The sequence below is a fragment of the Ornithorhynchus anatinus genome, chromosome 9 (assembly GCF_004115215.2).
Source record: "Ornithorhynchus anatinus isolate Pmale09 chromosome 9, mOrnAna1.pri.v4, whole genome shotgun sequence".
Taxonomy (NCBI): Eukaryota; Metazoa; Chordata; class Mammalia; order Monotremata; family Ornithorhynchidae; genus Ornithorhynchus; species Ornithorhynchus anatinus.
Genome location: NC_041736.1, coordinates 37,940,653 through 37,966,885, shown reverse-complemented (window position 1 = coordinate 37,966,885; position 26,233 = coordinate 37,940,653). Strand labels below are relative to the sequence as shown.

The 26,233-nt window shown below is 47.4% G+C and overlaps 1 protein-coding gene across 1 annotated transcript in view; it reads right to left on the bottom strand.

Moving 5' to 3' along the window:
- The window catches only part of GALNT14 (polypeptide N-acetylgalactosaminyltransferase 14), a 129,897-nt gene extending 103,902 nt beyond the window's left edge, over positions 1-25,995 (bottom strand). The window contains exon 1 of the mRNA XM_029072136.2: positions 25,837-25,995. Coding sequence (XP_028927969.1) covers positions 25,837-25,965 — 129 coding nt within the window. The 5' untranslated portion in view covers positions 25,966-25,995. The remainder of the gene's footprint in view (positions 1-25,836) is intronic.
- Between the last annotated feature and the right edge of the window lie 238 nt (positions 25,996-26,233).

Below are 26,233 nucleotides of genomic sequence, written 5' to 3'. Positions count from 1 at the left end.
CCTGAGGGACCCTGTGAGGTAAAAATGTGTAAGAAGTCAGACTCAAAGTGGTCTGTACTGAAGCAGTATCTAGATTTTAACAGCCTGACAGTTACCTCTTCCAAGGCAAGGGGATATTCACTTCAAACCGAAATGCCTCCGGGGAAATTGTTTCAGAGATTGGAGCCGAGCCCACCAGTGGAGTTAGAGCAGTTTCTAAGCGGCAGCATTTCACGAACCGCCTCTGATAGCTCTGGACAGTGCTGGCTGAGAGCTGGGCTCTGACTTGGCTCTCATTTCCAACAGCCGGCTGTTCCAGAGGTCTCCATCACAGGTTGGTTTTCCCTTAGGGCCCAACTCCTGAAAATAGAAAGTCTAGAACTTCCTATTCATTGCTTCTTTGGTTTTTTAAAGTGTCAAGGGCACAGTTGCAGGGGTGTATCTCTGTGTATGTAAAATCGAATTTATGTGTGACCAAGCTTCTGGGAGTACTAGAAGCAGCAGGGCCTAGTGGGTGGAGTATGGACTTGGGAGTCAGGAGGTCTTGAGTTCTAGTTCTGACTTCACCACTCGTCCGGTGTGTGACCTTGGGCAAGTCACTTCACTTTTCTGTGCCTCAGTTAGCTCACCTGTAAAATGGGGATTAAGACTGTGAGCCTGATGTGGGACAAGGACTGTGTCCAACCCATTTTGCTTGTATCCCCCCACCTCCTAGTGCTTAGTACAGTGCCTGGCACATAGTAAGCACTTAACAAATACCACAATTATTATTATTATGTGTTTTGTCCAAACCAACCACCCTCACTAAGTGAATAGCAACCGGACAGTGCATATGTGAGAGAATGAGCTGAACGAGGAGGAGCTATTTCATTTTTTTACGGTATCTGTTGAGCACTTACAACGCGTTCTAAGTTCTAAGCACTGGAGTAGATGCTAATCGAGTTGGGCACAGTCCATGTCCCATATGGGGCTCTCAATCTTAATCCCCATTTTACAGATGAGGTAACTGAAGCTCAGTGAAGTGCCTTACCCAAGGACACAATGCAGACAAGCGGCAGAGCCGGAATTAGAACCCAGGTCCTTCCGACTCTCAGACCCGTGCTCTATCCGCTATGCCACGCTGCTCCCCGAAGGAACTACCTCTTTTCTGCCCTCCATCTTCAATTAAATGCTATACTCTAGTTCCAAACCCATGCTGTGCCTTCCCCACAAGACAGCTCCCTCTCTGCTCTTACCTGCAGCCAGGGAAGATGGAGGCTATAGCGGAGTTGACAAAAACCAGCATGGATAACTGTGGCACCAAGGGACTGCTGGTCCCTCAGTTTGGAACTCCCTCCTCCCCCAAATCAGACAAACCTCAGCTCTCCCCATAGTCAAACCCCCACTGATTTCCCTTCTCTTCCAACGTGATTAAGTCCCGGCAATCCAGGTCATCCCAAAACCATAATCCATCCCTAGAACTTATATCTTTGCTTATACTCATCACCAGTACGGACTTCATTTTAATTGTATTTTCAATGATCTAGTTTTCTGACCCTGTAACTACTTTTCTGTCCGGCTCTTCCGTTAGAGCGTAAGCTTCTCGTGGTCAGAAAATGAATCGCTTGCTTGTGTCGCAGTTTCCGAGCGCTTAACACAGCATATTGCACCCCGGGGATGATCAATAACTATTACACCTGGATTATTACTATTACCATTACTACTAATACTAACACTGATGTGGTCCTCTCCTCAAACCAGGAGTGACCCTCACTTCCTTCTACCTTCTTTTTTGCTTAATACCTTATTCCTAACGGCATCATCAAGATCACACAGGAAAGTATGTGTGCATGCGTATCCTAGATAGAAATGCACACATATATAACACAGATAGTAAATAATATTCTAATTCATGCTTTGACTAAACACTCCGTACAGAAAAAACTACAGAATTAAGGGACAACATTTCGACAGCGCTCACCTGTGTAGATACAACACCGTGGGGCAACTTCAGTTGTGCGTTGCTTTGCTCAAGCTCACAGCACTGGACAAGTGCAGTAGTTTTTCTAAACATGGGTCTTTACAACCTCTATAAGACAACTGACTGTATCTTCATTTTGGAAGATCGCCAGCAGTGCAGGAGATAACCTTGCGCACTAAGGGTGCTCAATAACTGTCCGGTGACTGGCTGATGGAGAACTTTCCCCTGTTTTGTTTTCATTTTACTTTGTGTCCTGATGAAGTAAGCCTTTGCTTCAGCCACGGAGGCACGTTAGAATTATTGCCGCAGGAGGACAGAGCCCTTCCCACAGGGAGAAGTGTTTTCCATCATTTTGGCATTAACCGTTCCTCATGGTCCCATGGCGATGAGGGAGTCAGGATTAAATCCCTCTTTATTGATGGGAAAATTGAGGTTCTAAGCTCTGCCCAAATCTAAGCATCTTCAGGTAGATGTACTCTCAATTTCAGAGCTCTCCCAGGGCCTACCTGCCTTTGTCACCCAATTAATCAATTGACGCCATTCACTCAGCGCTTACTGTATGCGAGCGATTGCTAAGTGTTTGGGAGAGTACATTAGGGTTTGTAGATGTGACCCCCTGCCCTCAAGGACTTTAATAACAATAACGTTGGTCTTTGTTAAGCGCTTACTACCGCAGAGCACTGCTCTAAGCACTGGGGTAGATACAGGGTAATCAGGTTGTCCCACATGAGACTCATAGTCTTAATCCCCATTGTACAGATGAGGGAACTGAGGCACAGAGAAGTCAAGTGCCTTGTCCAGAGTCACACAGCTGACAAGCGGCAGAGCCGGGATTCAAACCCATGACCTCTGACTCCCAGTCCCATGCTCTTTCCACCGAGCCACACTCTAGGGGGGAGACATGCTAAAAGAAATTTCAGAATGGGGGAAGCAGCAATATGAAAAAATAATAATAATAATAATGGTATCAGTTCAGTCCTATGAACCAAGCCCTGGGGTAGATTTAGTCCCCAGCTAACACCGAGTTCACAGTCGAAGAGGGAGGGAGAACAGATCCATTTTGCATCAGACTCCGGCCAACTCAAATCCACTGCTCTATCCTGGGAGTTTTCCAGGCAGGAAATATTGGGCCCATGGAGCTGAACCACGCTGCTGACTTTGAAGGAGAAGCCAGCTTACCCACATCCAGCTACAAAATGATGTGGCCCAAGCACAGGATGGAAATGGAAGGAGGAGGACCAGGGAGGATAGGGGTGGAAGAACAGTCGTAGTTCCAGGAACCCCTGGCCTCACAATTTCTAAAATTATTTAAAAACAAGATTGATTCCCACCTGCCTTCGATGGTTCAAGTGCTGAAAGCAGGGGGCAGGATGAAATGGCCTTTTAAGCCCCATCCTTCTAATATGATACGAAGCTTGATTAATATTTTCAAATGATTCACTGTCAGAAAGATGGTAAATAGGTTTCTACTTATAATGAATCTGAACTTTCCCTGGCAGAGCTGAAACCTGTTATTTTTGCAGTGTTTTCACTGACTAATGAGAATAATCAGTCCCCTTTCCATCTTGTTTTCCTAGATAGTAGGCACATCTCCCCTAGAGGAAACGTTTTCTATAGATTGAATACGAGATGGATTCTCTTCATTTCGATCATTCATTCAATCATATTTATTACGCGCTTACTGTGTGCAGAGCACTGTACTAAGTGCTTGGGAAAGATCAAAACAACAATAGACAGTGACAATCTTCTCTTGGATTGTACTCTCTGCCACTTGTCTGCTGTGTGACCTTGGGGAAGTCACTTCAGTTCTCTGTGCCTCAGTTACCTCATCTGTTAAATGGGGATTAAGACAGCGAGACCCACGTGGGACAGGGACTGTGTCCAACCCAGCACACAGAACAGTGTTCTGGCACATAGTACGCGCATAACAAATTCCGCAGTTACTCTCCCAAAGACTTAAGTACAGTGCTCTGCAGACAGTGAGCACTCAATAAGCACCATTGATTGATCAATTGATTCTCTTGAGCCTTATCTTCTCCAAGTGAATGGTGTCCTAAAGCAAAAAAACCCAACTCTCTTCTATTTCCCCAGGCCATCCAGGTATGTATGTGGGGTCAGAATCGCACATATCTGTCAGAGCTGGAGAAAGGGAGAGGAGGAAGGAAGGATTTTTCTATCTTGCCCTTGGTTTTCCAAGTTGTTATGGATATTGAGGTCACATTATTCAAATGGGAGTGTCTGTGATTTAATAATCAATTTAACGGTGTAGCAAACAGAGGCACACAACTATACCTAGAGGAGTAAATTGTCTGGCTAACCACATGAATAATAGGAATTCTTAAAAGTCCTTGTAACCATGCTTTCATTCCAAGGCTGAGCATGAAACAGCAAAATTTTCGTTGACATTTCACAAACGGCCTACATGGGGGTGAAAACGATCAAGTAAGATAAACTAAAAAGGGTGAAGCCGTCAATTTCTTAAGCAGTAAAACTGCATAGCTAATGGGCTGGTGAATGGATTCCAGTTCTATGTCTTCTGGTCTGGGATCCCTTTGCCCCAACCTGAAGCCTGATATTCTCTTTTTTTTTTTTTTGCTGGAAAACCTTTTTGTTCAATTCTGATTGACACTGCCTCTAGGCTAGGAGAAAGAGGATATTTTCCAGCTGTTCTAAAATAATTTTTCGGAGTTTGTTCTTGAAGTGGAAAAAAGGCAAAGCATTTGACAGGTGACTGCAGATGTTAGCAGAACACATTCCATTTAGGTGATCCCAGGAATAACAATCAGCTGGTTACACGCCATCCATCCAAAATACACATATCATTTATAGATGATACAGAACGGAGGAAGAGTTCTCAAAGATGTCCCCATGGCTGGTGTCAATCTGTCAACACTCATCTCTTGGTCTGGTAGAGTCTGGCTAATTATTTCAGTCTGACATTTCAGAAGGTCTTATTGCCTCTGGTTCTTACTTCCTCTGAAACCTCTGGCCAAGGAAATTGGACACAGTTCTGAGAACAGTGTTCCTCCAGGGAGCTGTGACGAGTTCTCTGGAGGTCAGCATGACTCCATAAACATATTCACATTTCCACTGCCGACTTGCTATATGACCTTCGACCATCCCTCCAAATTCTCCAGATCTGTTTCCTCATACTAACCTGTCTTCTACCAGTGTTGCTATGGGGAGTAACAGACGCCAAGGATTGTAAATGAGAGGTGCTCTACTGCTACTTAGTATCTATCACATATACATAACTTTATATTTGCAACACCAGAGATGAGTTGATTGCAAATTGACTGTACAGCACTCTGCAAACATAAAGTGTTATATAAAAATGAAAAGTATTTAGCATTCATATAGAATTTTATAGCTACAAGGTGCTTGATGATCTGATAATACTCAAAGCGGGAAATTGATGAATCTATTCTTCAGCTTGCTGATTGGATGAGGAGTTTTAGATTGCAGGAAGGTTCTCACTGCTGTTTGGATGTCGAGTTGATCCAGGCTCTTTCCACTGAAAAACCCTCCCAGCTCTTAACATGATTTTTTCTTATGATATTTTCCAAGCACTCAGGATGCGGTAGGCACTACGCTAACTACTGGGGTAGATAAAAGCTAATCAGGTAGGATACAGTCCATTTCCCACAGGGGGCTCACAGTCTTAATCCCCATTTTCCAGATGAGGTCACTGAGGCACAGAGAAGCAAGTGACTTGCCCAAGGTCACCGGCAGACAAGCGACAGAGCCGAGGGCCTCTGACTCCCAGGCCCATCCTCTTTCCACTAGGCCACACTGCTTCCCATAACTTCATAGCTCTTGGCTTTGACTAGAAACAAAAGCTACGTAACTGATCGGAGAGGATGCAGTCAGTCATGGAAGTGTATACCTACTACCCGGTCCCTGAAACTGGCAGCCTTGGGCATTGTAGTCCAAATTCTTTTTCCCACACTTAATAATAATAATAATGTTGGTATTTGTTAAGCGCTTACTATGTGCCGAGCACTGTTCTAAGCGCTGGGGTAGACACAGGGGAATCAGGTTGTCCCACGTGGGGCTCACAGTCTTAATCCCCATTTTACAGATGAGGGAACTGGGGCACCGAGAAGTGAAGTGACTTGCCCGAAGTCACCCAACTGCCAAGTGGCCGAGCAGGGATTCGAACCCATGACCTCTGACTCCAAAGCCCGTGCTCTTTCCACTGAGCCACGCTGTTTCTCAATACGTCCCTAGAGAAACATTTACACCGAGACGTTAAGGAGCTTTCCCAGTGAGTTACTGGTAAAACTGGAGATGAGAATTTACAGATGGCAACTACACTGCAGTCTTCACTCCTTTGGAACTTGCAAATACATGTAGTCTGTTCCCAATGCAAAGAAAGCAAACAGATGTGCCTCATTTGCATGAGTGGAAAAAAGTGGAGGCTTACGTATGGTGAATTGGGAAATGTTTCAGGATGAACCCTTCGGTTCTCAGGAAAGCATTTATTGGTATGATGAGGCCGAGGCTACATAAAACAGATGCTCGCTGAAACCGCCATTTGCCATGACAAGCGTGAGCCAGTGTAGATGGTGGGCTCCCTTTCTCAGCTTTCCATCTGTTGCTTTCTCAACTGAGGAAGCCCGCAGCCTTGGAAATGCCCATTTGCCAAAGTGTCCGGGGAGAGCGATAGCTTCTATGAGGTGAGAAGAAAAAACCTCTGCTTCGATTCATTTACTTCCATAGTACCTGCACTGGTAGGAGGATGGGATGGTTAGAGAATGAGGGAAATCTGGGGAAACCACGTTTAACGAGGCTGCCTTACCCAATTCTCTTTTCGATATTACGGGGGATATCACGAGTGATGTGGCGGAGCTACATGCAGCTGAGCAATAGCGGTGGTCAGATGACCGACTGGCAGTGTAGATTAGTAACAATCGGGTGGCTCTTTTTCCCGGCTAGAGGGCTTCAAGAAGATGGTAGATATTAAGAGGAAGAATTGCAAACAGCTGCTCGGGCTTTGAAAATAGCAAACGGAATGGCAGATAAAAAGGCAATCTTCATAAGCGCACCAGGGTGGAAAGGGAAGAATGGATACACATTTTGACCTTTCAGCCATGAGGATACAAATCTCTCTGCAGAGCAAGTCTTCAAACAGGAACGTACAATGCTTGAAAGTCCGGGAATCTTTCGTCTTCTCCACTAAAGTTCTAGAACAAAACAGAGGATCTACCTCAACCGCTTAGAACAATGCTGGCACATAGTAAGAGCTTAACAGATACATTAAAAAGAGCCCTTTCCCTAGTGAACTGGGCAAATGGTTTGTTGTCCTACAAGGCGGTCAACCAATAAAACTACACAGAGAGGAGGGTCTGTCGTGAGGGTCAGAATCCTTCTTCCACCCCACCGCCCTTCACTTTTTCCCTCCCATCCCGAAGCCCCTCCCCAACCATTTGCCGCTCCTTGCCCAGGCTGTGGAGTAATGCCCTCTCCCCGCCCGTTGGAAAGGGAAGGAAGCATGCCAAGCGGAAAGAGCATGACTTTGGAGTCAGAGGGCCTGGGTTCTATCCTGGCTCCAACAGGTTCTTGCTGTGTGACTTTGGGCAATTCACTTCACTTTCCTTGCTCATTTTCCTCAAATGAAAATTGGTATTAAATATCTTTTCCCTCTCCTATGTAGACTGTGAGCTCCATGCAGGACAGGGATCTAATCGAGCCCCATGCAGAACAGGGACCTAATTAACATGTACTTCTCCAAGCGCCTAGAACAGTGTAAGGACTTAACAAATGCCATTTAAAAAAGAGGAGGGCTAGAGTCATTTGGGGATACAAGATTCATCCAGCTAACCAGGGAGAATTCAACTCTCCCATGCACCTTATCTGGCTCACTGTCTGTCTAGATAATGATTGGATGAAAAGCAACTCACCAGTAGAGTGGTAACCCCCCAAGTAGTCATTCTTTACACTGGCTCCAATTTGGAAAATAATAGTAATAATAATGATGATGGAATTTGCTAAGTGCTTACTATGTGCCAGGCACTGTACTAAGCGCTGGGGTGGTTACAAGCAAATTAAGTTGCAAACAGTCGCTCTCCCATGAGGGGCTCGCAGTCTCGATCCCCATTTTATAGCTGAGGCAACTGAGGCACAGAGAAGTGAAGTAATTTGCCCAAGGTCACACAGAAGACAAGTGGCAGAGCCAGGATTAGAACCCATGACTTTCCTGACCCCACGCCCGTGCGCTATCCACTGCACCATGGGCTGCTTCTCAAGGGTGGACAGTAAGCAGTTGCAGGGCCTACAGTGACGTGCGCACGTGAAGCAGCGTGGCCTAGAGAAAAGGCTCATTCTGTGCCTTTTTCCCCGAGCCTATGGTTAAGAGGACTTGGGTTCTGATCTCATCTCTGCCGCTGGTCTGCTATGTTACCTTCAGCAAGTCACTTTAACTTCTCTGTGCCTTAGTTACCGCATCTGTAAAACAGGATTAAATCCCTTCCCTCTCACTTAGACCGTGAGCCCCATGTGGAACAGGGACTGTGTCCAACCTGATTACCTCATACCTACCCCAGCACTTAGAACAGGGCTTGACACAGAGTGGGTGCTTAACAAACACGGTAATCTTGATTATTATTATTTATCTGTGTCCCCTTGTGTCCTCTATTTATATTCTCTTAAGGCATCTCTGCAAAGCCCACCGTCTCTATATGCTTTGCATTTAGGGATTGCAACCTTGACTTCATTTGTATGTCCCCCCCACTGCCTACTGCCTTGCTCTGCACCCGATAGATGCTCCAATAAATATCGTTGATACAGATACCGATCTCATCTCTCATTCTGCTTCTTCCTTATCCCTCCCTCCAGGATTTGACAACAATTCCTTTTAGGCTATTTGCCAGGATATTGCTGGCACAAAAGGCATAACTACTCCTCTTCTGAAAGAACTCCATCACACACATACACCCCCCCAAAGTCTCTGCAAAATGGTAATTTGCATGCCGCCAGGCTCCTTTCTCTTGCTGTTGCAAATACCCTACTGCAAAATATACTGCATCTGCATGATCACCTGGTCTGGAAGAACACATCGCTTCTCTCAGCATGATTCTGAAAATTCCCCAACCTCGATTTCCATCTCTGCCTGACCTAACTTGAAACTCTGAAGTTTCATGCTACAGATGAGCAACAGCAAAGTACCAGGGAAGTGCTGCTTTGCAGCCATTCCTTCCACATAATATCACCCTCGATAATTAAAGTGGCAGATGGGTACATAAATTCTTCAAAGTAATTCTCTTGCCAAGACTAAGCAGCATATGAATGAAGTGTGCAACAGTAAATTGTTCAACTTTTAAGAAGCTGCAAGCACAGGAAAAATATCCTTAGGAAAATCCTTCCTGGTTTTCCCACAGACCTTGCAAATGTCTCTTTAAGCTCAAAAGGAAAGAAGCAGTGGGTATTTTGCCTTTCTTCCTCCCCTCCATGGCCGGGAGCAGTCCCAGAGAAACAACGGTGAAATGCCAAAATGGCTTTCACGAGGAGGGTCATAGGTTTTTTTCCATGAGAAGAAGACGAAGAAGAAAAAAAGAGAGTTTAATATATTTCTTTTGGAAACTTCCACGCGTCCTTTTGGAAAGCCTTGCACACTGCAATTCATCTCCACGGCCCCCGTGTGAATAGCGAGTGGGGATGGAAATGATTTCCTCAGGGAACCGCCAACTGTATGACTCCGTTAAATCATCTGTGCACCGTTGAGTGGTTTCATCCTGGTGGGTCCAGACTCCTTTGCCACTTACACTAGCTTGCCTTCTCTCTTCCTTCCCCTCCCCCTCACCCTTCTCTTCCTCCTCCCTCTATCCACCTCTTTCCTCAATATGAGGAAGGGTCGATAGATAGATGGATAAGGTGAAGAAAGGGCCAGCTTCCAGGCTCTTGTTCATTGGATCCTGTGACTCACCTTGAGAGCCACGTCCTTGAACTCGGGACCCCAGTGAGGGTTGACATTTCTGGGACGCCATCCGTCCCTCCGTGCTTTAACCGCACCTGTCTCCGAAATACAGCTTTTTTACTTATTTTTCTGTCATTTGCTAAGCACTTACTTCCTTTCAGGCACTGTATTAAGTCCTGAGGTAAATACAAGCTAATCAGGTTGGACACAGTCCATGTCCCACGTGAGGTTCACGACCTTAATCCCTTGAGAAGCAGGATGGGGTAGTGGACAGAGGATGGGCCTGGGAGTCAGAAGGTCATGGGTTGTAATCCCAGCTCTGCCACCTGTCTATGGGACCTTGGGCAAGTCACTTCACTTGTCTGTGCCTCAGTGATCGCATCTGTAAAATAGGGATTGAGACTTCGAGCCCCATGTGGAACAGGAACTGTGTCCAACCCGATTTGCTTCTATCTACCCCAGCATTTAGTGCAGTGTCTGGCACATAATAAGCACCTAACAAATACTATAATAATTCTTATAATTATTTTAAAGAGAGGGTAACCGAGGCACAGAGAAATTTAGTGATTTGCCCAAGGTTGCACAACAGACTAGCGGCAGAGCTGGAATTAGAACCCAGATCCGTCTGACTTGTCTTGCTTTTCTTCGTTTCTAAGATAACACTTCGGACTGCGAGGTGGTTTCTGCGTATGTGAGCGTCACCCTAAGAATCCACTAGGCCATGCTGCTTCTCTGGCCAAAACCTCAGGAGTTCATGCCTGTCGGCGAAGAATGCTCCCCAAAAGCAGAGGGGAGGAGAGAGATATAAACCCATGCCCAAAAAGGAAATTTGCAGTTGCTCTGTTGTCAGTGTAACTCTTCCCTCAGTTGATTCTCCCTCTCTCTGCTTCCCAGTAGGGATAGAGAGAGGTGGAAGTCCACCACTGAATCAGACCATGCACCAGTCAAAGCCCTCGGAGGAATAGAGATCACAGCAGGATCAGCACGGCCCCAAACTCAAATGCGGAGAGGCTCCAGTAGAAGGCAAGTCTCTCAAACTCCGAAATGGCGAGAATCGGTGTGGCCTAGTGGGAAGAGTCTGGGCCCCGGGAGTCGGAGGACCTGGGTTGGAATCCCTAGATTGCCACTAGTCCACTGTGTGACTTCTCTGGGCCTCAGTTCCCTCATCCGTAAAATGGAGATTAGGACTCTGAGCCCCATGTGGGGCATGGATATATCCAACCTGCTTATCGTGCAAATACCTTAGTGCTTAGAATAGTGCCCGGCACATAGTAAGCACTGAACAAATGCCATTAAAAAAGGGGGGTTGGGTGGAAGGGCTCTCTGATTTCTTGAAAAACAGTTTGGTTCAAATCGTGCCTAATTAGGGGCCTAGCAAAACGACGCGCACGCACACATACCACAAGCACACACACACACTCACAGGAAATGACATCTCAGTGAAATCCACAGTGCAGGCTGATAGTAGCGGACGCTAAGCAGCCCGATCATTAAACATCTCTCTGGCTTATTGCGTGCAGTGTGTCTCAGTAAATGTGTTATGAGGTGTGTTGTGTAATTGGCTACCGCTGATAGTGGTCCTTGAAAGGGAATGGAGTGTGTCTAAATGCAGACAAAGCTACTTAGAAAGCAAGGACAGAGATGTGACACTCCTCCCTGCAACCAAATGGAATTCTCTGGGCTCCTTCCTTCCATGGCTTGAGAAAGAGAGAAAAAAAGAATGATCCATCTCAATTTTCTCAGCTCCAGAAACAATATTTATAAAATAGAAGGTGATTTCAGACCTCATTTATTTTTGTGGTTCAGTCCCCACTTTCAGCCGACATCATTTTCTAACCAATTTTATTTTCGACAGTTGCAGGAACAGACCTCAGTTCTACTTGAAATCATTAAAAAAAAAATCCATTCTTTCCTTGTCTTGCGACCCATATTTTTCAAAGAAATTATTAATTTCTGGAATGTCTTCTTTGTCTATAATATCCCAGGGCTCAGAATCACCAGACAGAACTCACGCATCGGCTTTAAAAATTCAGGAATGCCGGTCCTTTAAGACCCGGATTCGTGATCCTTCTAACTTCCAGGCCTGAGCTCTATCCACTAGGGCATGCTGCCTCATCCTCTACTGATGTCAACTCATGACCTTTTCGTGATCCACTCACAGGATAAACTCTCCCACGCCACTCAGTACGGTGCTCTGTACGCAGTCAATGCTCAACAAATACCATTGATTTATTGATTCTTACTCCTTCCCACTCCATTTCTTAGATCTTTTCCCTGTTCATCAAACATAGGCAATGAAGGGCCTGCATGTGTTCTCAGGATGGCCCAGGAGAAGATATTTCCCAGATCGTAAGGTGGTTGACACTACAGAGGAATTCGGAGAAAGGTCAAGGGCTTGTGGAGCCTGCATAAGCTGTAAATTCCCCCATTAACTTGAAAGAAGAGAGAAGAAGAATGTTGGATTTGTTAAGCGCTTCCTATGTGCCGAGCAATGTTTCTAAGCGCTGGGGTAGATACAGGGTAATCAGAGGCTCACAGATAATCCCCATTTTACAGATGAGGTAACTGAGGCACAGGGAAGTTAAGTGACTCGCCCACAGTCACACGGCTGACAAGTGGCAGAGCCGGGAGTCGAACCCATGACCTCTGACTCCGAAGCCCAGGTTCTTTCCACTGAGCCACGCCGCTTCCCAAAGTCATGCGGCCTAGTGGATAGAGCATGGGCCTGGAAGTTCAGAAGGACCTGGGTTCTAATCCTAGTTTCTGACACTTGTCTGCCGGGTGACCTTGGGCAAATCAATTCACTTCTGTGTGTCTCGGTTACCTCATTTGTAAAATGGGGCTTGACCGTGAGGCCCGTGTGGTACATGGACTGTGTCCAACCTGATTAGCTCGTATCTACACCGGTGACCGGCACAGAGGAAGTGCTTAACAAATTCCATTAAAAAAAAATCTTTGAGGGCAGAGACCTTGTCTTTTATCATACATTTCCATGAGGCCTTGCACACTGAAGCCACTCAATAAACACCAGTGGATGAATGAATGCCTAGGAGTTCATCCCAGCACGGCATGGCCAAGTCAGGCTAGCAGAGGTGTTAAAAGGAATATTGGCACCTCCAGGGCTTTTTTTCCTCTGAGGGAAGGGGAGTTTATTGTCTGTATCTCGCATTGGAGTCCCAGAGAAATATTTTAAGGATATTTTAATTTATTTTTTCAAGAACTATGTCATGATCCAGTACTGGCTGAGTCACAAGTCCCGATCTCAGGGCTGTGACCTTGAGAAACCAAGAGTTGCTTCCTCGTGGGTGAGGTAGGGTAGACTAGGAAGGCCAATTCTGTTTCTGGTAAACATGAGGCCAGCCCAACTTTGTGGACAGTGAATCACCTATTTGGCGAATTCCTCAACCATATTCAATGGGGTTTATCAAAGAGACTAATTTCCTTTCTCAAGGGTGCTAAGATTTGTTTCCTTCTAGACTGTAAGCTTGTGGTGGGCAGAGAACGTGTCTACCAACTCTGCTATATTGTGCTCTCCCAAGTGCTTAGTACAGGCTATTGCAAACGGTAAGTGTTCAATAATTTCGATTCATTGATTGATTGACTGCTTCAGCACAGCTAATGAGGAGGGCCCAGAGCCAGGAGGAGAGGACAGAGTGGATCAGGGTCCTGTCCGTATTTTCATGGAGATCTGGAAGGGGAAATAATACTTTCTGATTTCCCTCCTACTTGGTTATAGCTTATTATTTGTTCACTTCACCCATCTCCCCCTCACCCTGGTCCCAGAAAGTGAAAAACCCGAGTTTTTTCTCAGCGATTCCCAGAGAAATGACACTTTCTGCTTCTCTTCCACTTGTTTACAGTTTGATTATCAGACTTCAAAGGAATTGACACTCTGCCAGGCTCATAAGGGGAGATACAGACCTCTCTCCCCATCTTAAGCTATGACAATCAATCCTAGTAGTCAGAAAAACCTGGAAAACAAGTGGCCCCAGCCATAGCAACTGCTATACAGCTCCCAGCATGCAGGATCCAGGGCCAAAATCGAGCTCTGCATCCAATAGCAGTAGAACAGTAATGGTATTTATGGGCCCACAGTGGTTCAATGAAGTGCACCAAGCACAAGGGAAACAGTGTGCCTAGGGGATAAAAACTGGGCCCGGGAGTTAGAAGATCAAGGTTCTAATCCTGTCTCCACCACTTTTCTAACTGGGTGACCTTGGGGGAAGTCATTTCATTTCTCTTTACCCTCAGTTACCTCATCTGTAAAAATGGGGATTATGACCGGGGACTATGACTATGAGGGGCATAGACTTTCCTGGTCCAACTGGTTAACTTGTACCTACCCCAGCGCTTAGTACAGTGCCTGGCACATAGTAAGCGCTTAACAAACACCACTAAAAATTTTAAAAAGGCCACAACTTCTCTGTACTCCAGCTTCCTCATTTGTAAAAATGGGAACAATCTCCCTATTACTTAGATTGTTGAGGGTCGTGGGGGACAGGGCCTCTCTAACCATTGTGGACAGGGGAATGTTTTCGTTTATTGTTGTATTGAACTCTCCCAAGCGCTTAGTACAGTGTTTTGCACACAGTGAAGCATCTCAGTAAATACGATTGAATGGATGTATCATTAAGTTGGATCTACCCCAGCACTTACACCAGCGCTTAACAAATCCACAATTAACAATTTTCATTATTGTTACATAGAGAGACCTAGTCGAAGGAGTCTGTTTCATTGCTCCAGGCAAGAAGCCCAGTTCTTCCCAATATCCAGTTGGGTCGCCTTATAATCAGGCCTTGGAGAGATCCCATCTTTGTCTCTCAGGGTCCCAGTACAAATCTCGATAGATTAATCTGCAGGGCGGTCACCAAATGAATGACAATCTCTTCAGAAGTTTTCCAAGGCTGCCTGGAGAGCTCCTCTCCTGAATTACCTAAAGAAATTAAAACCCATCTAGGAGGCCCGTCCAAAACACACCCTGAGACAATAGTGGATCCACCGTTCAGCCTGTGGAAGCATCGTCAATTCCTCCCCTCAGACATGAACGGGGCCTAGGTGAGGTGCCTGATAGGCGAAATCCTGTGTCCCCCCGTCCCGGTCCCAGATTCTTCCCTCCCATCCCTATCTGACTTCTGTACAAGGCATGGCACTTGAATGTCAGAGAGAATCAAACATCAGGACAGCCGAAGCTCCAAGATATCAAGCAGAACTTGAGCGAGAGATGCCTACACACACGATTCAGCTTCCCGTCTCCGCTGAAAACCACCCGGGAAAGATTCTGCACTGCGTATTTGGAATGTGCATCTGGAAATGTCATTTCCAGCTGCCTATCACTGCTGTGGCTTGAACTTGAAGTCAGTCAAGAGGGCAGGCATCACCAGAGGGGAAACTTCTTGAACAAGTGCCAAGAGAGCTATACAATGCAAAGGCAGGAGGAGGATGCAAAAGAAACCAGTAGAAGCCTATAGCAGAACAGAAAGTGCAAGCACCATAATCCTGATTCATGATGCCATATAAACCTGGGTGGAGAAAATTCTGAATCTAAAATACATCCCTACACGACTGAGGCTTAGGTTCTGCCCAAACGACTCTCTTCCATCCAGACTAAGGGACTGGTGCATAAAAAAAGCGCAAGAAAAACTTCACTCTGCCTTTTTTGACCTCCCCACTACACATATATATATATACATGCCCTCTCCTCCACGACAATTTTCCAAGAACAACACTGTCCAATGGGACAATGCGTTCTCAGAACTTGAAGTGAGGGTTGGAAGGGGTCACTGCCAATCACTAAATAAGACCCATCCCCAGGCCCTCCCTCAGTGAGGCCACTTCCCTGGTTTGCCTTGGGGGGCCTGGATTGCAATTTCTGACTGCTACGATCCTTTCTTGACAGATTTTCAGATCACCTATCACATTCTGAGCAGAACAATACACTATTAAGCAAAAAGAAAAGAATTCTAGGTGAGTAAACTTCTTCCATCATCAGGATGGTTTGTCCGATTTTTCTCCACTCCTCAACGTAGGTCAGAAGCGTGGGTTCTCTTGGTTGTATAGTCTTCTCTTCACCAGTGCCAGTTGCCACGTTCCAGCCCTAAAAGGTTTAGCCATGACAACTCTGTACCCTTTCTCTCCAAGAATTTTGAGAAAGCCCACAAATCCTAAACTTTATCTGCGGCCAGGATTGAGGAGCTAGGAAGGTAGGAGGACATAAAGACAGACACTCTCCAAGGTGAAACTTGTATAGAGAGAAGCCAGAAATGGCAGGATCAGGGGAAAGATGGGAATTTTCTGCTGCTACCAGAAACTGGAAGCCAAGCTCAAAGGTGGAGGCAGCCACGATGGTGAGGGTGGGATGACAAGGGAAGCTTCCATTTGCTTCTTCTTGCTGCTGCTCCATTTCTTGCTGTGCTCCCGGTAGAGGTAGAAACTTACCTTTGTGCCCATTCTACCTCAATATGTGCATTCGGTTCCCCTGGGGTGGAACATGTGAGATGTTCGCCCCATCCACTTGATAGAGCGTTAAAGTTGGGGCCCCTGCCATAATTCAGCTTCCGCTGTATTGAACAATTTAACGAATGAAATTAAGCTTCAACCGCAACCGCTCCGTTTAAAGAGGAACAGGGAAGTCACGAGAACGAGGGGAAAGAAAAATCGATCCAACGGTGGCAGCTCCAAACAAACCACACAAGCCACCGTATTAACGGGGAGAGGACATCTTAGCTGTTCTTCAACATTTTTTCCGAGCGACAGTGATATCTACCTGGTCCGTCACAACGAGCTCTCCCAGGGTCTTTAGGGGGGAAACTCTGATTTTAAGGCATTCCCTTGTGATTCCCAGGCTTCTGTACACTTTATAAACAGTGCAGTGCTTCACACTGCAGTGGAGTCCTTCTACAGTGCTGGGGAAGTAGCATGGCCTAGTGAAAAGAGCACGAGCCTGGGAGTCAGAGGCCCTGGTTTTTAGAACCCACGTCCTCTGACTCCCAGGCCTATGCTCTATCCACTAAGCCAATCTGCTTAGGGAGGTAACCTAAGTGTTTTCAGGTTCAGCCTGTCCTCCTCCAACTTTGTCGTATAATGATATAATTGAAGTCTTCCCTCTCTGTGTTGTATCCAAATATGGGGGAACGCCTCATCCTCCCACATTCCGCATCCGGAATCGGTGTTGAGGCTAATTGACAGGAGTAAGCTGCGGATATGCTGACTTGGAGGGGATTGGTGGAAGAATGGACTTCTTCAGAGGCCCTGTGGGATGTCTGGCTAGCAGGAAACACATGGAACAGGCAGACTTCTCTGACATCATCTTGTCTAGAGGCCGGATAAATCATCCTGAGTCCTAAGTAGCCTCCAGGTCTGTGCCAAAGATGATAATAATTAATGATTGTGGTGTTTTGTTAAGCATTTACTATTTGCCAAGCATCGTACTAAGCGCTTGGGGAGACACACGATAATTAGCTCCCGCATGGGGCTCACAACATTAGTAGAACCGGTATTTTGCAGATGAGATAAGTGATTTGCCCAAGGTCACATAGCAGACAACTGGGAGGACCCGCGTTCTAATCCCAGCTCTGCCCCTTGCCCACTGGTGACCTTGAGCGAGTCACTTCGTTTCTCAGTCTCCTCATCTGTAAAATGGGCATTAAATAGCTCTTCTTCATTCATTCAAATGTATTTATTGAGCACTTATCGTGTGCAAAGCACTGTACTGAGCAGTTGGAAGACTATAATACAACAATAAACAGCCACATGTCCTGCCCACAATGAGCTTACAGTCTAGAGACTGTTTTCCCTGCTTAGACTGCGAACCCCATATTGGACAGAAACAGTGACTGACATTATTTTGTATTGCAGCACTTAGTACTGTGCTTGGGACAAAATAAGCACTTTAAAAAAGCACTATTTCTATTATACTTTGTCCTTCCTTTCCAAAGTCACTGGGTTCATCCACTAAGTCAGCAAGCTCAAGAAACAAGCGGCAATTGGATCTCACCTCTGCCGAGGATATATCACTGCTTCAAATACAATAGACCCTTCTCTGTGCCACTTCTTTGAGAAGGGATTATGCACTCAAAAATTAAATTCCCCTCATGTCACTTGTCTTCTCATGGTGAGCGTCACAGCAATCTTTCAAGGGAACACAGAAAAGAAACAAGGAGCGGCACGCTTAGGTTGGATACGAACCAAGAGATGAAATAAAAATAACCGGCTGCCTCTTTTCTAATAATCCCCCATTCAATACTCAGTCTGCATCTCATTGCCCTCCAGAAAAAGAGATGGAATGTTCTCCGGCTCTTGCTATTTCATCCCCTTTCATAAACCCGTTTCCTTTACCCCACTGAGAATAAGAAAAGCCTGTTGGCTTTTTCCCTGGTGGGTCAGAATGGCAGATTTATTTAGTTCTCCTTGCCCCTTGGAGAGACCTACCATTATTTTTTTCTGGGCACTAAACAATGGGTGGGTCGAGGTACCACCGTAGCTCATCAATTTCCAAAGCCAACAAGACTTGTCCGATCAATATTAACTTCCCCATCACTCAAGGCAGTTACATGGAGACATAATGGGCTATAATGGGTGCAAAATTCCTGAATGATTATTGCCAGTGACAAATGAACAGGACTGTGCATTTATGGCCATTGTCTAGCAAGATCCCAGGGAGCTTATGGCCTCAAAGGCCCTAGATTAACTAAGCCCCTGAGACAATAGGTCATTAGTTTGTGGCTAGTTGGTGGCCACCCCATGCGAGTTTAAAAGCCAGCGTTCCGAATTCTATGGGGAATCAGGTTGATCTTCATTCACAGGGAGGTCAGCAGGGAGAACCTGGTGCCCAGGGAGGGGCAGGTTAAAGACAGAAAAGGAGGGGAAGTCACAAGGCTCCATCCCTATTATCGGCAAATCTGCTGTTCATCTAGGAACGGGAAGATGGTGGAGCCACAGGAAGGAGGGAAGGAGAAAGAGGGAGAGAGAGGATGAGAGAGCCCCAAATCCCCAGTCTTGTCAGTGACAATCAATCCATGGTATTTATTCAATCAATCAGTCAATCGTACCAATCTCAGAAGGGAGGAGGAGAAAGGAAACGAAAGCTTAATCAGAAAGGCCTCTTGGAGGAGATGTGCTTTTAGTAAGGCTTTCAAGGTAGGGAGATGGTGGTCTGGAAAATACAGAGGGGGAAGGGAGGGACGGAGTTCCAGGCCAGAAGCAGGATGTGGCCCAGGTCGGCAGGGAGACAGACAAGATGGACGTACGTGAGTAGGCTGGCATGAGAGGAGTGAAGTGTGTGGGCTGGGTTGCATTCAGAATTAAGGAGATGAGGTAAGAGGGGGGCAAGGTGAATGAGCGCTTTGTGGAGTTTCTGTCTGGTGCACTTTATTGAGCACTTACTGTATGCATGAGGACTGTACTACGAACTTGGGTGAGTACAATACAGTAGCATTGATTGACACAATTCTTCCTCGAGGAGTTTACAATCTAGTAAGCAGAAGGCGCGTGGCCTAGTGGTTAGAGTACGGTTCCTGGGGAGTCAGAAGACCTCGAGTCTAATCCCAACTCTGACACTCGTCCGTTGAGTCACCGTGGGCAAATCACTTCACTTCTTTGTGCCTGCCTCAGTTACTTCACTGTAAAATGGGGATCAAAACTGTGAGCCCCCTGCGGGACATGGTCTGTGTCCAACCTAGGTACACTGTATCTACCCCACAGCTTAGAACAGTGCCTGGCACATAGTAAGTGCTTAACAGATACCATGAAAAAGTAGTAGGGGAGACAAGTGTTAACTTATAGTTGAATAGCAGGGTATCAGGCTACGGAGTTAACTTATAGATAGGAAAATCAGCAGAGTGTAAGGCTATGGAGTCAACTTACAGATAGGGGAATCAATCAGGAGAGTATAAGGCTACGGAGTTAACTTATAAATAGGGGAATCAATCAGCAGAATATAAGACTATGGAGTTAACTTATAGATCAATAGGGGAATCAATCAGCAGAGTATAAGGCTGCGTTCATAAGTGCTGACCCCGGGATGCCGCCCCTGCTGACCCACTGGACCAGGTGACAGCGTTGCTGGGGACAAAATGGTATCTCAAGCACCAAATACCCAAGCACAGCCCCAGAAAACAGTTCCCCGAAGCACCTCCCTTAGGCCCGAGTGAACTCCTCCAGCAAGGTCAAAATATTTCCTCTCCTCTGAGCTCCGGGGTGGAACACTGCTGGATAGCATTGTGATGCTGCTTCACTGAGCAACATAAGAAAGCTGAAGGACAGGGAAAAGTGGTGGAGGGAAAGAAGATCAGTCAATCATATTTATTGAGTGCTTACCGGGTGCAGAGCACTGTACTAAGGGCTTGGGAGAATACAATACAATATAATAGACACATTCCCTGCCCACGCCAAATTTACAGCCTAGAGGACGAGCTTACAGTTTAGATCGTCGGAGAAGCGCCGTAGCTTAGTGGAAAGAGCATGGGCCTTGGAGTTAGACGGCCTGGGCTTTAATCCTATCTCTGTCACTTTCCTGCTATGTGACTTTGGCCAGGTCAACTTCGATTCTCTGGGCCTCAGTTTCCTCATTCGTAGAATGGGGATTTGATATTTGTTCTCTCACTGGTGAATTGGTAATATTTGCCATAGGGGTGCTCCTCAACCACAGCAGAAGGATTAGGCTGTCCTCTCATTCACCTAGACAGAAGGATTAAGGTCGGGCCTGTTGATGCGATGCTGGCTCTTAACAAGTAGAGGCGATTCCCGCAACGGACAGAATGTCGACGGAATAGCTGAAATTCAACATACTCAGAGGACTTTACTTCCACTGCCATGTTCTATTAGATCGACACGTCTCTGTCCTAGAACAAACTCCCTCTATTATTAAAAGGGGCTAGATCAGTCTCCATCCATCCAGGGTGACAGGTAACACTTTGTAGCCACTTGGTCACTACCCAAGGATGACCTTCAGGTAGGTAAGCCTGGGATTTCCCCAAAGAAGGGATAACTGGCTCCCCTGTTAGTCAACACTCGCCGAGAAGCAGCGTGGCTCAGTGGAAAGAGCACGGGCTTTGGAGTCAGAGGTCAGAGGTCATGGGTTCGAATCCCGGCTCGGCCACTTGTCAGCTGTGTGACTTTGGGCAAGTCACTTCACTTCTCGGTGCCTCAGTTACCTCATCTGTAAAATGGGGATGCAGACTGTGAGCCCCTCGTGGGACAACCTGATTCCCCTGTGTCTGCCCCAGCGCTTAGAACGGTGCTCGGCACATAGTAAGCGCTTAACAAATACCAACATTATTATTATTATTATTATTATTAACACTGAAGACGATGGTATTCGATAGGCCATCGACCTTGTCTGCATTTGCCTCCTCTTCCATTCACTGGAGGTGGCCCAGCTTACATTACCCCTGCATTTCTTCACGTCTCCTGGCCCCACCCCTCCCCTTTGAGAAAGAAAGAAAAGGAAGGAGAGAAGGGACGAGAGCAGTGGAAAAAGGAAGATCCCTTGGGAAATCCTTACTCCTCAGTCCTTAATTACTCTCTCTGTTCTTCTCTTCCTCCTGGTATATTTAAACTTAAGGTTGAAAATACATTCCTTGTCCTCCCTCCCATATCCCCTCCTCCAGATAACATTCCTTTCACAGCTGGCCACCCCACCATCCGGTCTGTCTCTGAAGCCCACGATATTGGGCATTATCCTCATCTACTCTTTCAATCCACATTTAGCTTGTCACCAAACCCTGCTGGTTTTTCCTTCACAACACTTTCAGGAACCATCCCTTCCGCTGTCCAAATGACCACCCCGTTAGTTCAAACACTTGTCATACCCCAATTTAATTATGCATCAGTCTCCCCACTGGTCTCCCTGCTTCCAGTGTCTCTCCTCTCCAGGCCATTAGCTTCTCGGAGTGTTTATTATGGACCTCAATGCAAGCTGTAACCACAAGGAAATCTTCCCTTTAGGGTAACATCTGGTGAGCAGCAGTGATTCCTTCTAAAAGTACCCATATTGGGCTTACTTCAGGATCCTTTTTTTCACGATATCTGTAAAGCGCTCACTGCATGCCGGGCACTGTACTAAGCACTGAAGCAGATACAAACTAATCAGGTTGGACACAGTCTGTGTACCACATGGGGCTCACAGCCTTAATCCCCATTTTACAGATAACTGAGGCACAGAGAAGGTAAATGACTTGCCCAAGTCACACAGCAGACAAGTAGAGCCAGGATTAGAACCCAGGTCCTTCGCCTACCAGGCCCACGCTCTCTCTTGTAAGGTCATGATCTTGTAAGGTATCACCAGGGTGACTGCCCTTCGGTTGCTCAACGGGGTGTGTCTCAGTGAGCCTGAAGTCTGAGGACGTTATTCAAGATGCGTTTATTTATTTTCCAGTGTTGTTGGTAAAAAATAACCAGTGTATGAGTAATAGGCAAGAAGTCTCCACTATTCCATTATCCAACTACATAAGAGGCCTTCTTCAGAACAGCTCAAACCGCTCTTCAAACCTTAACTCATCCCGCCACTTCCGGGACTTCCGGAGGGGATCCATAATATCAGTCACTCCATTTCACAGCTCAGAAGACGAAGGCAGGAACAGAGAAGGCGTGACTTGCAATCCGGCAAGTCAGCGACTTAGCCAGGAACAGAGCCCAAATGATCTGAGGCCATGAAGGCTGTGGATAAAAGATGCTCTGTGTTTCCTTTCGGGAACCGACCCTGGAGGAAGGGGGCAGGGAGGATAAGGGGCAGCCTCACCCTGCTATGATAAACTCCAGACTAGAGACAAGCCAGGAACTAGCTCGACAGGGAGGCCTCATTCAGACTCTCTTGGCTGGACAGATGGTGGATATAGTATAGAGTCTCAAGAGTGCAATGTGCAAAAAAACATGGCAGGGTTCCCTGCCCGCCCAAAGCGAGTTGCCAGGAATTTTCTAGTACATGCATACAATGATCCATAAAGCGCAACAGGGAACCAAATGAGACAAGCCTTGGAAGAGAAAGAAGATGCTTCACATTCAGAACTACAAAGGGTTCTGAAAATACAATGCTGAAAAATACTGAAGTGCAATACAAAATACAATGCTGAAAAAACTAAAACGCACTACAGAATACAATGCTGAAAATGCAGACTAAAGGTTCCATTATCAAATCCCTCCCTGCCAAGTACTAGGATCATTAAATCCCTTTTAACAATAATTGCGGTATTTTTCAAGGGCCCTCTATGTGCCAAGCACTGTACTAAGTGCTGGGGTAAATACAGTATAGGCAGTTTGGAAAGAGACCAGGCTGCTCAAAGGGCTCACAGTCTAAGTGGGAGGGAGAGCAGGTGTTTAGTTCCCCTTTTATACATGAGGAGACTAAGGCACTTACTAGAAGTCAAGCGCTGGGGTAGAAATGAGTTAATCAAATCAGACAGAGTCCCTGTCCCATACGTTTTACAAAAATGTTATACAAAACATTCTGGGATCCTCAGGTAAACCCTCTGCCGAGTGCCAGGCTTGATTCGCCAGAAGGGAGAACGGTTATTGAACCCCCGTTTTAGAACCCGAGGCACGGAGAAGTTTTAGTGACTGCCCAAGGTCACACAGCAGGCAGGTCGCAGAGCTGGGATTGGATCCCAGGTCCTGTGACTCCCAGATCCTTGCCCGATCTACGAGGCCATGCTGCTTTCTGGCCTTTGAGAGCAGAGGTGCTGGAAACCGGTTAGTTACACTTCAGCTAGATGCAACAATCTTCATCGTCAAGAAAGGGAGAAGGGAAAAGACGGAAGGTAAAGTCAGCTCTCCTTGGGCAGCTGAAAAGGAAGAGAGGATTCGAAGCAGGAGATCCCAGATTTCACTCCCAGATTTGCTAGTGACCCTTTGGTACCGGTGAAAAATGCCTCAGTTTCCCCATGAGGTGATTCGAGATCATCGGTTTTACAAAGCATTCTGGGATCCTCTGCCGAGCGCCCAGGCTTGATTCGCCAGTCTTCTATGTCCTTTAAGGGTAGATCAGGGCAACTTTCTCAGTGACCGGTTTCAAACTATTTACTCCTCTTAATGATCTACATAATGCCAAACCAGTCCTTTAAGTGCGAAAGTAATATTTCAGGGTACTGCTTTTATTTTTTAAGGCTCTCAGGGTGAGGGGGGAAAGATAATCCAACTATTAACTTGCCCAGGGTAAAACGGTAACAGAATAAAACTAAGGGCAACAGCTGAAGTGATTTGTGCTAGGTCATTGCTGAGAGGAGATACATTTCTTTAGAGTTCAGGAATACTTGGGGAATGAGACAACCTTTTAAGGCCGTATATTTTCCACTGGCTCCCTCCAGAAATACTTCTCTAAGCCCTAGAGTGAATCTGACTTACTAAAATTTTGAAAAACAACACGTGAACCGTTCGGGCTTCCCAACAAGCGATAGAGGAAAAAACACGAAAACACGGTTCCTATCCGGGACCCCATCTTGGATTTAAACTTCAAAAACCTGGTACCTAGCTAGAGAGTTGAGCTCTGTCGAGTCAGGGGAAAAAAAAAAAAATGTTAAAAAGGGTCCACACGAAAATCCGGCTTCAGACAAGTCTCGCCTCTGCTATCAGTAGCTCCGGCCACGGTTCAAACCGAAAGAAGAACCCACTTAACCGTTTTCATTTATACGAAGTTCGCCTGCACATCACTTGGAGAGGAAGCGACGCGGCTTCTCCATACGATCAGATCGACTTTCGGGATCTCGGGCAAAAACTGAGCCGAATAGTATTCCAGCGTTTAGAGGGAGGGGAAGGCGCGCCTGAATCTTAGGACAGAGACCCAATAAAAGACGTCATAACAATTCTTCGCAATCGGCTCCGGAAAGTGAGCCGTCCGCGTCCCCGAAAGAGGGAACTTAACTCGCCGAGACCGAAAACCGCTGTGCCCTGAAGTTTTATCCCCGTGCAACCGGGAGCTGGCACTCGGCACCGTGTGCTCCGAGACGTCCGCTAAGAATAAACGGGGAGAAGATAAAGAAGCGCAAGGCAAAGCGGGGAAAGTTTGCGCCTCCGCCGGAGTCAGGAATTTGACCATCCGAAGCAGGGGAGAAGGGAGAAAGGAATGCCTCTCTTTTACGGCTGAAAGAGAGCCGGGGATGCAAGGGAGCCGCCAGGACTGGCTGAGGTTTGATGTCCAAGCGATTTGGGGAGGACGGGGCAGTTCCGGAGGCCGAAGAAGACAGCCGGGGCCCTTGGGCCTGGAGAGGGTCGTGGATGGGGGGGGGGGGGGGGGTACCCCCCCCCCCAAAAAAGGGCATCGGGGTCCGAATGGCGATAGGTGACAGGGCGGCCCCAAGGACAGGGCGGATCGGTACCCAGCCCGAGAGGAGGGACGGGACGGGTCGAAGTTCAGGCCCCCCCACCCCCCCAGTACAGGGCTCGGCACCTAGCGAGCGCTTAACAAACACCGACATTATCATTAGTGTTATCATTCCCAACCTCCTGGGGAGACTAACTTGGGTCCCAGCTCGGGGAGAGGAAGCGCATCCGTGGATTTTTCCCAGCGCCGATCGGACGGGCTTGGGGTTAGGATGCGGGCTCCCGCGGGAGGATGGAGTCGGCGCCCCTCGCCCCGGTGGGGGGGGGGGGGGGAGGACGCGGAAGGCCAGCCGCTTCACCGTGCCTCGGTTAACCTCGTTTGTAAAATGGGGATTGAGCCGGTGAGCCCCACGTGGGACAAGCCGATCACCTGCAATCTACCCCGGCGTTTAGAGCGGTCCCCGGCACGTAGTAAGCGCTTTAGCGAATGCCATCGTCATTATCACCGAGGGTCTCTCGGCCCTCTGAGCCGCCCGGGACACACACCCATCCACCCCCACCCCCCCCCCCACACACACACAAAAGCGGCCCCTTGGGGGGTTTCAAATCCACCGAGATCAGGTGCGCAGGGGCCACTGGACGGCCGCCCGATTAGCCCCTGGGCTAACGCCAAGAGTGGGCATCTTCTCGCCGAGCGTCAGGATCCCGCGGCCCCCACCCCCCATCCTCTTACCTTGGGGGTCTGCCCCTCTGCACCCGCGGCCACTTCTAACTTCTTCTTGGCCCCCCAGAAGAGCAGGAGGGCCGCCACCCAGAGGACCCCGACGAGGGACAGAGCCAGCCGGCGGGTCAGCCGCCGCATGGTCCCCCGGACTCCCGGGTCCCCTCCCCGCCGATCTGGGGGTGGGGGGGGGGGTGGGAGGGAAGCTTAGAGGGGCGATGGGGGTGGGCGGGAGGAAGCCCCTACCCCCTGCGAGGGCATGGGAGGGGGGCGAGGGAAAGGACCGGCTGCTTTCTCCTGCTCGGGCAGAGTGGAGAAAACCAGTCCCGGGAGCTCCTGGGTAGGGAGGGGAGGAGGAGGAGGAGGAGGAAGAAAAGGAGGAGGGGGTCGCCGTCTCTGCAAGGGAAAC